The sequence below is a fragment of the Saimiri boliviensis genome, chromosome 6, assembly GCF_048565385.1.
Source record: "Saimiri boliviensis isolate mSaiBol1 chromosome 6, mSaiBol1.pri, whole genome shotgun sequence".
Classification (NCBI taxonomy): Eukaryota; Metazoa; Chordata; class Mammalia; order Primates; family Cebidae; genus Saimiri; species Saimiri boliviensis.
The window spans coordinates 43,373,563-43,385,663 of NC_133454.1; the positions used below are offsets into that span (position 1 = coordinate 43,373,563).

General features: G+C 39.6%; 1 protein-coding gene across 6 annotated transcripts in view; it reads left to right on the forward strand.

Moving 5' to 3' along the window:
• Positions 1-12,101, forward strand: part of ELMOD1 (ELMO domain containing 1) — a 77,743-nt gene that overhangs the window by 62,540 nt on the left and 3,102 nt on the right. For all 6 annotated transcript variants that reach the window (XM_074400519.1, XM_074400520.1, XM_074400517.1 and 3 more), the window contains 2 exons: positions 1,601-1,651; positions 3,402-3,535. In XM_074400519.1, coding sequence (XP_074256620.1) covers positions 1,601-1,651; positions 3,402-3,535 — 185 coding nt within the window. The remainder of the gene's footprint in view (positions 1-1,600; positions 1,652-3,401; positions 3,536-12,101) is intronic.

The window sequence follows — 12,101 nt, forward strand, 5'->3', positions numbered from 1 at the left end:
GGGGCTGAGGTGGGTGGATCACAAGGTCAAGAGATCGAGACCATCCTGACCAACATAGTGAAACCCTGTCTCTGGAAAAAAAAAAAAACAGGTGTCACATTGTAATATGAATTTAAAACAGTTATTTTGAATTATAACTGTTTATAGAATAGAAAGTACACAGGTACACATAGTTTAATATCAATTCTGTGTAATATTTTTGTGATTGTGTGTTGTGTGTATTATATGTGTGTCTTAAGGGTTTGAAGAAAGGGTTCTTTAAGACTGTGTATTCTGGAGAACTCTCCTAGTTAGAGAGAAACTAAATATTAATAATAACTAGTTTTTACATTATATTGAATTCAAATACCAACTATAGTTTATACAATTTATACAAATTTTATATATAAGAATTTATAAGTGCCCGTTTTCTCTTCAACAAAGCTTTATAAATAAACAGTACCTCCTTATTTATTAAATTACAATTGTATCTGCATTGAAAATATAAGAAAAGGCCAAATGATCTTAGTGTAAAATAATGAATAAAAGTTATATCCGTGACAAAGAAGAATGGACCTGATTCCTGCCTCCTCCTGTTGGCTGTATGGAGGGAATGGGAGAGGGGCAGAGGCACACAGAGTAATGGAATATAGGCACAGTGAGCCGAGAAGGCGCCACCACACTCTAGCGTAGGTGACAGAACAAGGCCCTGTCTCCTAAAAAAAAAAAAAAGAAGGAATGTAAGCCAGTATATACTGACCTGGCTTCTATGGTAGAACCCTTTCTTCAAATAGTCTTATTCAGAAGCTCAAATTACAAAACAGATAAAAATGGAGCCTCTGTGGCTTACTGACTTAGCTGAGCCAGAAGAAATACCACAGCACTTACTGAGACAGAATTTTTTAAACCTGTAAATACTCCCTCCTTCCCTCCCTCCCCTCCTTCCTTTCTTCCTTTTATCTCCCTCCCTCCCTTCCTTCCTCCCTTACTTTTTTCTCCCTCCCTCCCCCTTCCTTCCTTTCTTCCTTTTCTTTCTTCTTTCCTTCTCTCCCCCTCCTTCCTCCCTCCCTCTCTCTCTCCTTCCTCGCCTCCCTTCCTTACCTTCCTTACTTCCCTCCCTCCTTCCTTTTTTCTTTTCTTTCTTTTTTTAACTCAGTCATTTACTTATCAATAAACATTTATTTGGCATCTACCAGGTATCACAAATAAGACTGGTAGGATAAACACCACTAGGTAAAGCCAAACAAAATGCAGTGGGGAATTATGAGAGAGTGAGGTAACATTTAGCTACCTCAACAGATGTTTCAGGAAGGACGAGTTTGATCTTTAATGATAGTGTAAAAGAAGATCTTCCTGTTGGGCCTTTAGGACTGTCTCCCACAGCTGTACCAAAGCGAACAGGAGGGAACTAGCATGGCCTTAAACAATGCCATTTCTGAGCTTCATCTAAATTGTATTGTGTCTTTTAAAATTGATAACGTTCAAAGTGATATAAGTGTTGGATAACTGATCTACAGACATCTCTGCGTATAGTTCACAGTTTTAACATAAGCATTAAAAGAGAACCAGTACCAATTAGAGATTAAATCTGCTTTATTTACTTATTCATTCATCTATTCAGCAAATTCAGCAAAGCAGAATGGGAGAAGACAAGGATGGATAAGGCCATCGGGTGAGTGTGGGGGCCTCACACGGAGAGACGGTCAGTCTGAACCAGAACCAGAACCAGGACTGGAGCATCATGAAAGACAAGGGCGAAATTCTACTTGTCCTGATGGAAATACATAATCTAGTTAAAATGTTTAAAGCACCGGGCGCGGTGGCTCAAGCCTGTAATCCCAGCACTTTGGGAGGCCGAGGCGGGTGGATCACGAGGTCAAGAGATCGAGACCATCCCGGTCAACATGGTGAAACCCCGTCTCTACTAAAAGTGCAAAAAAGTAGCTGGGCATGGTGGCGTGTGCCTGTAATCCCAGCTACTCAGGAGGCTGAGGCAGGAGAATTGCTTGAACCCAGGAGGCGGAGGTTGCGGTGAGCCGAGATCGCGCCATTGCACTCCAGCCTGGGTAACAAGGGCGGAAACTCCGTCTCAAAAAAAAAAAAAAAAAAAAAAAAATGTTTAAAGCATCCTGTTACATGTTTGCAGATTTATCTGCATGGTTATATGAAATTACTTAAGCTATGACTAACTGACAAGGTAGAAAGTTGTAATTATAAGGAAATAATTTTCAGAAAGCATTTAGAATTGTGATTTCTGAAAATCATTTCCTTATCGTTACAATTAGAATTGTGTTTGGTAGTTTTCTTTTAAGGATTTTATCAAATATTGGGCTAGTTGATAAAAAATTTAATTTAGGTTTTTTATAATACCCCATATCATCCAAAAATATTTCAAACAGAGAATTTTTTTTCTGTGCTGGGTTTATATCAGCAGAGAATATTTAACAACTCAAGTTCCCTTAATTTTTGGAAGACATGTAAATAAGAAACTAGAAAATATATACTTTGTTAAGATACTTATTTAAATTTTTCTAATCTTAAAAGTAATATGCAATTTATTATGGAAAAGTAAACAAAAAATCACCCCAATCTTATTACTCTAGCATACTCATGTTAATATTTTGTGGTGTTTTATTCTAGTTTTTTTCCTTGCACATCTGTGTGTATATAATAAAATGGCTTGCTCCATTCATAATGTTTTATATCCTGCTTAAATCATCTTTAAGAAGATAATTTTAATCAATTGTAATATATGAGATTACCATAATTTATTTCACTGTCTTCTTTAGGATATTTGAATACTTTCCATGCCATTGACATTATTAAAAATGCTACAATGAATATCATTATCTATAAAGCTTTGTCCACTTTGGATTTTTTTTCTATCATATGTTTGGAAATGAAAAGGTCAAAGTATATGAACTACCAATTCTCTTGATACGTATCACTGACATTTTCTGCTGAATTACAAAAGTCAAGGTTTTGATAGTGTAGAGAGGGAAAGGTGACCTGCCACTCTGATAATTTAATACTAAGTTAAAAATCAGATTATCAATTATTAAAATGCTTTTGTATGTGTGTGACATGAAAGCATGTTTACTAAGAAAGTAAAGGACTAAAAGAAAAGAAAAGCTACTTCATGGGTGGAACAGCCCCAAGGGCTGCTGGTTGGCTATTTTTCTGGTTATTTTCTTAATTATTTGCTGAACAGGGGTAGATTATTAATGAGTTTTCTGGGAAACGGGTGGGGAATTCCTGGAACTGAGGATTCTTCCCCTTTTAGACCATAGGGTAACTTCCTGGCATTACCATGGCGTTTGTACACTGTCATGGCACTGGTAGGAGTGTCTTTTAGCTGCTAATGTTAAATGCTTATTTTTTATGTGTGACACACAGTTGTTTTTGTGGTTTACATTTCATAGGTACTCATTTGCAATTGTGGGCATCAATATAACTGACCTGGCATATAATCTACTGGTCAGCGGAGCTCTGAAAACCCATTTCTACAATATCGCCCCAGAAGCTCCCACATTGTCTCACTTTCAGCAAACGTTCTGTAAGTATCCTGTTGTGTAATTATCAATATAGGGTTCTAGGCTGGACACAACAGCTCGACCCTGTAATCCCAGCACTTTGAGAGGCCAAGGCAGGCAGATTGCCTGAGCTCAGGGGTTCGAGACCAGCCTGGCCAACGTGGTGAAACCCTATCTCTACTAAAAATGCCAAAGTTAGCCAGGCTTGATGGTGCACACCTGCAATCCCAGCTACTTGGGAGGCTGAGGCAGGAGCTTGTGCAAAATATCTTAAACCTGAAAGGTGAAGGTTCTAGTGAGCTGAGATCACGCCACTGCACTCCAGCCTGGATGACAGAGTGAGACTCCATCTCAAAATATATATATATATATATATTTTATATATAAGTATTTAAATATGTATATAAATAATATAAGTATATAAATATATAATATATAAATATATATAACATATATAAATATATATATAAATAATAGCATATAAATATATATAATAATATATGTAAGTATATAAATATATAGAGACATTTTTATAAGTTTCTATAGAACACTCCAGACAAGGGTCAAAGCTGAGAGATCTTTGTGATTTGGCTGCTTTGGAGCCTTTGAACTTCTTTTGGTTTTGATTTTTTTGTTTTCTCATTCAAAAACCTGCACTTACGTTTTCAGGCATGGTAAATTCTTCTCTTTCCTGGCTCTTGCTTAATATCCAGTGTATCTCCCTCTGGTCTGACTCAAAGACATCATGGTTGTTTCTCTCCCTCGAATCCTCATGGCATAGCACTTAGGAGTGCAGGTTCTGAATAATTCTCAGATCTATGTTTTAGCAGAAATGAAATCTCCAAGAAGGATTAGAAGATAGTTGAAACCCTCCTAGAAAGTAGAACAAACAATGTGGCAATTCCTCAAGGACCTAGAAATAGAAATTCCATTTGACCCACAATCCCATTACTGGGTATATATCTAAAGGATTATAAGTTGCTCTGTTATAAAGACACATGCACATGTATGTTCATCGTGGCACTGTTTACAATAGCAGAGACCTGGAACCAACCCAAATGTCCATCATCGATAGACTGGATAAAGAAAATGTGACACATATACACTATGGAATACTATGTAGCCATATACATTGATGAGTTCATGTCCTTCATAGGGACATGGATGAATCTGGAAACCGTCATTCTCAGCAAACTGACACAAGAACAGAAAACCAAACACCGTATGTTGTCACTCATAGGCAGGTGTTGAACAATTAGAATTCATGGACACAGAGAGGAGAACATCACACACTGTGGTCAGTAGTGGGGGGCTAGAGGAGGGACGGGGGGGTGGGGAGGGTGGGGAGAGATAAGGAGAGGAGAAATACCAGATATAGGTGATGGGGGGATGAAGGCAGCAAACCACCTTGCCATGTATGTACCTATGCAACAATCCTGCATGATCTGCACATGTACCCCAGAACCTAAAGTGTAATTAAAAAAAAATAGAACACAAAGGCATAGATGAAAAATAGAAAATAAAAAATATTGTCAAATTAATGGATTACTCTATGAGGTCTTATATCTGAATAATAGAAGTGCCAGAAAAATAGTGGTGAAAACTAAGGAAGGGGAATCAAAGAAATAAATTAAGAAAAATTTTCAGAACTAAAGTATGAGTTTTCATACTTAAAGTAATTAGCACCGACATAATAGATTAATGTAGACTCACACCAAGGTCCTAATCATTGTGAAATTGAATGACATTGGAAAGAGATGACCCTAATAATTTCCAAAGCTGTCACATAATGAATGGGGAATCTAGATGACATTGGACTTCTTAATAGCAACATTGTATCCTTAAAAAATACAATATTGTCTTCAAAAGTTAAGAGACTGGGCGCCGCACCTCACATCTGTAATCCCAGCATTTTGGGAGGCTGAGGCGGGAGAATTGCTTGAGCTCAGGAGTTCGAGAACAGCGCAGGCAACATAGAGAGGCCCTGTCTCTACAAAAATAAAAAATCAGCCAGCTGTAGTCCCAGCTGCTCAAGAGGCTGAGATGAGAAGATCGCTTGAGCCCAAGGAGGTAGAGGTTGCTGTGAACTATGATTGCGCCACTGCACTCCAACCTGGGTGACAGAGCAAGATCCCGTCTCAGTCAATAAAGTTAAGAGAATTTTTTTAAAACTAAGAGAATATGATTTCCAGTTTAGAATTTTACACCCAATATAACTTACTACCTTACCAATCAAATATGGGAATAGAATAAAGACAGTTTTTTAATGCAAGGTCTTTTAACATTTTACGTACCTGCACCTATGTCAGGAAGCTTATTTCCAAAAAATAAGAGAGTAATCCTAAAAGAATAAATGGGGTCTAGAAAATACTGAAATCTATCCCAGGAGAACAGTGAAAGGAAAGCCCAAGATATCTGTGTGATTGGCTGCAAATAATAAATCCAGATTCTAGAAGGTCAGAAGGCTGTGAGACTCTTTGAAGAACGTGAAATTGAAATAATATTACCATGTTTTAACATATTGAGAGGACATTGGCATATTTGAGAGATAGTATAGGCTTAAATTAAGGGGAAGCCAGGCAAATAAACAGAGAAGGCAGTTATTAATACAAAGTAAAGAAAAGGGTGAGGAAATAAGTGACCATATGGCTGGGGTGAGTGAAAGGGAGCTAAATATTCATCTTCTATAAAGAAAAAAAAATCTAATTAGGTAATGAAAAGCATGTTGATTAGAGCTATGGAGATCAATTACCAAAATAATCAGCTAAAAGAGTTTAAAACGGGGCAGGCACGGTAACTCACACGTGTAGTCCCAGCACTTTGGGAGCCGAGGCGGGTGGATCACAAGGTCAAGAGATCGAGACCATCTTGGCAAACATGGTGAAACCCCATTTCTACTAAAAAAAAATACAAATATTAGCGGGGCATGGTGGCACGCACCTGTAGTCTCAAGTACTTGGGAGGCTGAGGCAGGAGAATCACTTGAACCCAGGAGGTGGAGGTTGCAGTGAGCCGAGATCATGCTCTCAAGCCTGGCAACAGAGTGAGACTCCGTCTCAAAAATAAATAAATAAATAAATAAATAAGTTGAAATGTTGCTTTAAGAAAGCAGGAATTAGGGCAGGAAACTGCTTTTTTTTTTACCTGTTTTTTTGTTTTTGTAACAAGACTTGTTAAACTATTTGAACAATGTGCATGTATACCTTAGGTAAAAATGAAAAAGAAATTATAAATTTAAATTTAAATGATAATTAAAATAAATTATAAATTTACATTAAATTATAAATTATACTTTACTACTTGTTAATGGAAAATCTAAGTCCCTTACATACATTATTACAGCTCCTGCTTTGATAATTGGATGGTTATATTCACTCCTGTAACAATTCTGAGCATCTCCAACAAATATGATTCAGATTTTACCATGGATCAGATTCTGTGCTGAGGAAGACAGACATCTAAACAAATACCTAAAATGTAGTGGGTCCAGCATTATCTTCAGGGAAACAAAAAAGTCTTTAAAAAAATAAAATGTAATGGGAAGAATTTAGTGATTGAGGAAGTAAAGATACTGCTTCTAAAAATTGGAAAAGTTGCTGGCGCAGTGCCTCACTCCTGTAATCCCAGCACTTTGGGAAGCCGAGGAGAGCAGATCACTTGAGGTCAGGAGTAGAAGACAAGCCTGACCAACAGGGTGAAACCCTGTCTCTATGAAAAATACAAAAATTAGCCAGTTGTGATGGTGCACACCTAAGCCCAGCTGCTTGGGAGGCTGAGGCATGAGAATTTCTTGAAACCAGGAGGTGTAAATTAGTAGTGAGCTGAGATTGTGCCGCTGCACTCCAGCCTAGGCGACAGAATGAAACTATGTCTCATAAATAAATAAACAAACACTGAAAATGTCTGTGGCAGCCATAGCTCACTCAGCCTGGAATTCAGGGAAGTTTCTTCAAAGCAAATGCCACTTTTGAAGAGACCGGAAGGATGAGTGGCAGGAAATAAGGCAATGATGGCTGAGTGGTCCAGTGAAGGCCATAAAGCAAAAGAGTATGTGGGTTTAAGAAAACAGAGTATAGCGTTTGCAGGGCGGTAACTAGAGAGGGCACTGGAAGCCTAAAAGCAGGATGGAGGGCAGTCCTGAAGAGCTCTGTAAGCCATGTCAAAGAGCATCAACGTGCAGATAAAGAAAGTCTCTTGCTGTGTTTCCCTGGCCCCTTATACTTGCCGTATTCTATATTGACCATAATCATTACGGAAATCAGGGAAGTAGTTCTTAGGGAAGGTAGAGTGAGTTTAGTTTTAGGCATACTGAGGGTGAGCTGCTCTTGGGAAATCCATATGGGGATGCATAGTGGGCATTCTAATAATGTAGGGCTCTGGAGTGCGCTTGAAGAATTAGAAAGGTGAAAGCTACAGATTTGTGATTCATCAGCACCTAGGAGAATATCAGAGTCACACAATGGGGGAGTGCTCCCAGGAAAGAGTCAAAGTTAGAGTCATAAAAAATTGGCATTTAAGGACAGGCTTCTTTTGTTCACTGCTGTATCCTCAGCACGGAGCCTGGTACAGGGTGGAGTTGCTCAGTAACTAGTGGGTGGATGGGTGGGTGGGTGGAAAGATGGATGGATGGATGGATGGATGGATGGATGGATAGATGGATGGATGAAATATTGGTTGATGTTTTTTGCAGGAGAAAGGAGAGTCGTTTCTGTGGGAAATTTTAGCCTTAGGCCAGGCATAGTGGCTCACACCTGTAATCTCAGCACTTTGGGAGGCTGAGGCGGTAGGATCACTTAGGCCCAGAAGTTCAAGACCAACCTGGGTAACTTGGTGAAACCCCATCTCTACAAAAGAAAAAAATATTAGTCTTGGCTTGGATTGATACGCTTCCAAGATAATCCTAGTCCAGATGAGCAAGTATGCAATAGGATTACTTATTTCCGAAGGCCCTCGTCAGGTTTTGAAAGCAGCAGCAATCCCCCTAGGACGGTGGTGTATATAGGCAGAGGGATGCAGGCCTCTCTAAGGGAAACACGCTGTGCCCTAGAGTCATTGTTCCTCAATCAGACATGATCAGTTTTGCTCGTCTCTGTAATATTCTTGCAATTACCTGTGTCCTTACATATGTCCCTACTCTCGACTAACAGAATGCAGTGAAGCAAAACCAAGACATTCAAGCAGCATCAAATATGCTACAGGCTGGAGTCAGAGGGCCAAATTAGTATTCAAAACAAGTATTCCATCTAGGTAGAAGACTATAAGAATATAGTGGCTCTATCCTTCTGACTTCACAGTATTATTCGGTGAACACTGAGCTGCCAAGGCAGTATGTTACAAAAATTGCATTCAGTCTGAAGCTCCACTGAACACACAGCCCCACTGAAATGGAATGAGGTTAGGTGTAATGAGCAGAGGGGAAAGTACAATGGCCAGAAGAAGAAAAAGGAAACTATTTTTTCTTTGACCTCCAAAAGAAGGAACTATTCCGTAGGAATAAGAACCAGAGGAACAGAATGCACTGGGAAAGGCAGCCTATTGCCGTGGCGGAAATTCAGCTGGTTTCAGGCCTTGGTTCCCAGCTTTCAGCTGTACCCGTAATTGTAGACCATTCAAGGAACTCATCTAAGCCCAATGTCCTCACCTGAAAGATGGATTTGTAGTGTCTGTGTTACCTGTTCCACTAAGCTGGTGTAAAAATGCAATGAAATGGTGGGAAAATAGCCTGGCCTCTGTTTTCTCCCTCTCCTTTCCATGCTGCTTTGTTGGTTTCCCTGGCGAACAAACCATCAGCTGCAAATGTACTCCTGTCTGCCCATCTCCAACAGACTGAGCATTAGGGAGCCCAGGAAGTCTACCTTTTTCTTCATCTGCAATACCTAGTACTGTGTCTGTTCCAGATTTGTTCATTGGCAGATGAGCTAACTGACAGATCAGACCAAATGAATTTTCGAACACTGTAATTTATATAAATGAGTGGAGTTTTATGATTATAATATGCACCTAGGAAGCCAGACCACCATTTCTGGATTTTGATTAAGATCATGTTACACAGTCTCTAATTATTTTCCTGATGAGATAGAGAAATAGAGTCCCAGGGAATCAGTCTTCAATCTTTGGAGGAAGAATTTTGAGAACAGTGTCAGTTTATGAGCCACCCCCTCCACTACGCTAACCCAAGCCCTTTAAACCTTTCAAGATGTTTTCCTTTAATTGTGTGTAAGGTGTGAAAATGGGGAAACCAAATGAATCCTCATTCCTCTATGACTGTGCCACACTACCTCACCTTTAGAGCGAGCTGCCAATATTCCTGCACATTGTTGAAAAGTGAACATTTTATGTATATTACAGGAAAATGAATTCTTCATTAAAAGATGATTTTTCACATTGCCTGTTTATCACTGTCAACAGGAGGAAAGATGCTGTCACTCATGAAATACTAATGAGATATATTATGGATGATTTTAATTCATTGTATTGGAAACCTGATTCTGTGTACAAAGTAGCTGTGTTTATTTGACCTCAGAGACCAGTCAGAAAAACTATGTATGTATTTTATATAGTAAGGAAATAAGAAATTATAAATTATCATAGATTTACTTTAGAACCATAAAAAGTCTATGTGGTCAGAGAATCTTCTTGACCAAAGGTTCTCAACTTCAGTGACATGAGTTTCATCTTCTTGAATTACAAGTCTGGTTAAATCTGAGAGGATCTGCATTTTTAACAAGTACCTCAGATCATTCTGGGGATATTTTAGGAGTTTTCCCAGTCGCTGAAATGGACAGGTGATTAAATTCTTTTGGTTGGTTGAGTAAGATACTGAGATCAGAGGAAACAAGTTTCTGTTGGTGTGCACTAAAACAAGCAGATGACAAACAGGCTCCAAATCACGGCATATGAAAGATGGTGAGGAGAAACAGGAAAAGAGAAAAGCCCGGGCGTAAAGGACACTTCCAACACTTGAGACGGAGAAGGATTGGAATTGTTCTGTGAAATATGGGGTAACAGATTTGGTCCCAGCATGAGGAAGAACCTTTATTTGTTTGTTTGTTTGTTTTTTAGAGACAGAGTCTCTCTGTTGCTCAGGCTGGAGTGCAGTGGCACCGTCATAGCTCACTACAGCATCAAACTCCTGGACTCAAGTGATCCTCCCGCCTCAGCCTCCCGAGTAGCTGGGACTACAGGTGTAAGCCACCATAGCCAGCTGATTTTAATAAAGCTTTTTGTAAGCCAGGTGTGCTGGCCCACGCCTGTAATCCCAGCACTTAGGGTGACTGAGCCAGGGGGATCACTTGAGGTTAGGAGTTTAAGACCAGCCTGGCCAACATGGCGAAACCCCACCTCTACCAAAAATACAAAAATGAGACAGGCATGGGGGCTCATGCCTGTAGTCCCAGCTACTCAAGAGGCTGAGGCATGAGAGTTGCTTCAACCTGGGAGATGGAGGCTGCAGTGAGCCGAGATTCACCGCTGTGCTCCAGCCTGAGCAACAGAGCAAGACCCTGTCTCAAAAAAGAAAAAGAAATTTTTTTTTTTTTTTTTTTTTTTTTTTTTTTGTAGAAACGGGGTCTTCCTTCCTTAAACTCCTGGCCTCAAGTGATCCTCCTGCCTTTGCTTTCTAAAGTGTTGGGATTACACGTGTGAGCCACAGTGCCTGGCAAGAAAGAAACTTTTAAGAATCAGGTTTCTCATCCAGGAAAAAACAGTCAGTGTTGTCACCAGAGAAGTTCAGGCCTGAATGCTGCCTCCAGGAATCCAAGCATCAGATGAACAGACACAGATGAGATGGCTCCCGGGGCAACTGATACTTCTGATTTGGACCTTTTCTGATGTGGTCAGGTTTCCCGTGACAGTGATAGTGGAGCCCTGGCTTGTATAACCTCAAGGCCAGTAGGGTGATGGTTGGTGTGTGCTCTCATCAGAAATGTTAAGAACAGTCATCTCAGTTCTTGTGTGTGGAGGGCCCAAAGGCAGGGTAGTCCTAAAAGAAATGGCATAAGCGGGACACAGTGACATGTGCCTGTAGTCTCAGCTATTAGGGTGGCTGAGGCAGCAGGATCACATGAGTCCAAGGAATTCAAGGACAGCGTGAACAACCTCACAAGATCTTGCCTCTAAAAAATTAATTAACTTTAAAAAAGAAAGAAATGGAACAATCAGCCCAAAAGAAATGTATAGTAATCTTTCCTACTCCTTCTCCTATATTTGCAGAGAGACCACATAGTTAAAGAAGTAGGAGCATACTGAACACTGTAATGAGACAAGTAACCAGAGGGAAGGGTCTGTGGAAATGGACCAGCTGCCAGCCGCGTGTGTTGGGGGCAGTAAAGGTCACTCCTAATTGTGTATTAAAATAAAATAAAATATGAGTAAAGAGCTTTTAAATTTTGTTTATGAAATGATGTTGAGGGTTTTTCCATATATAGCTAGTTACCAGAAAAACAAAAAGTATTGATTTTTTGGTACTATTAGAATTGACTATGTTTATTCCAAATTCTCTTCTCATTCTCCCCTTCCCCATTTTCATTTATGCATGGAGTTGGAAAAGCAAGGATTCAAACCAGGTTGCTGGTTCTAGAAGCCTGTCTT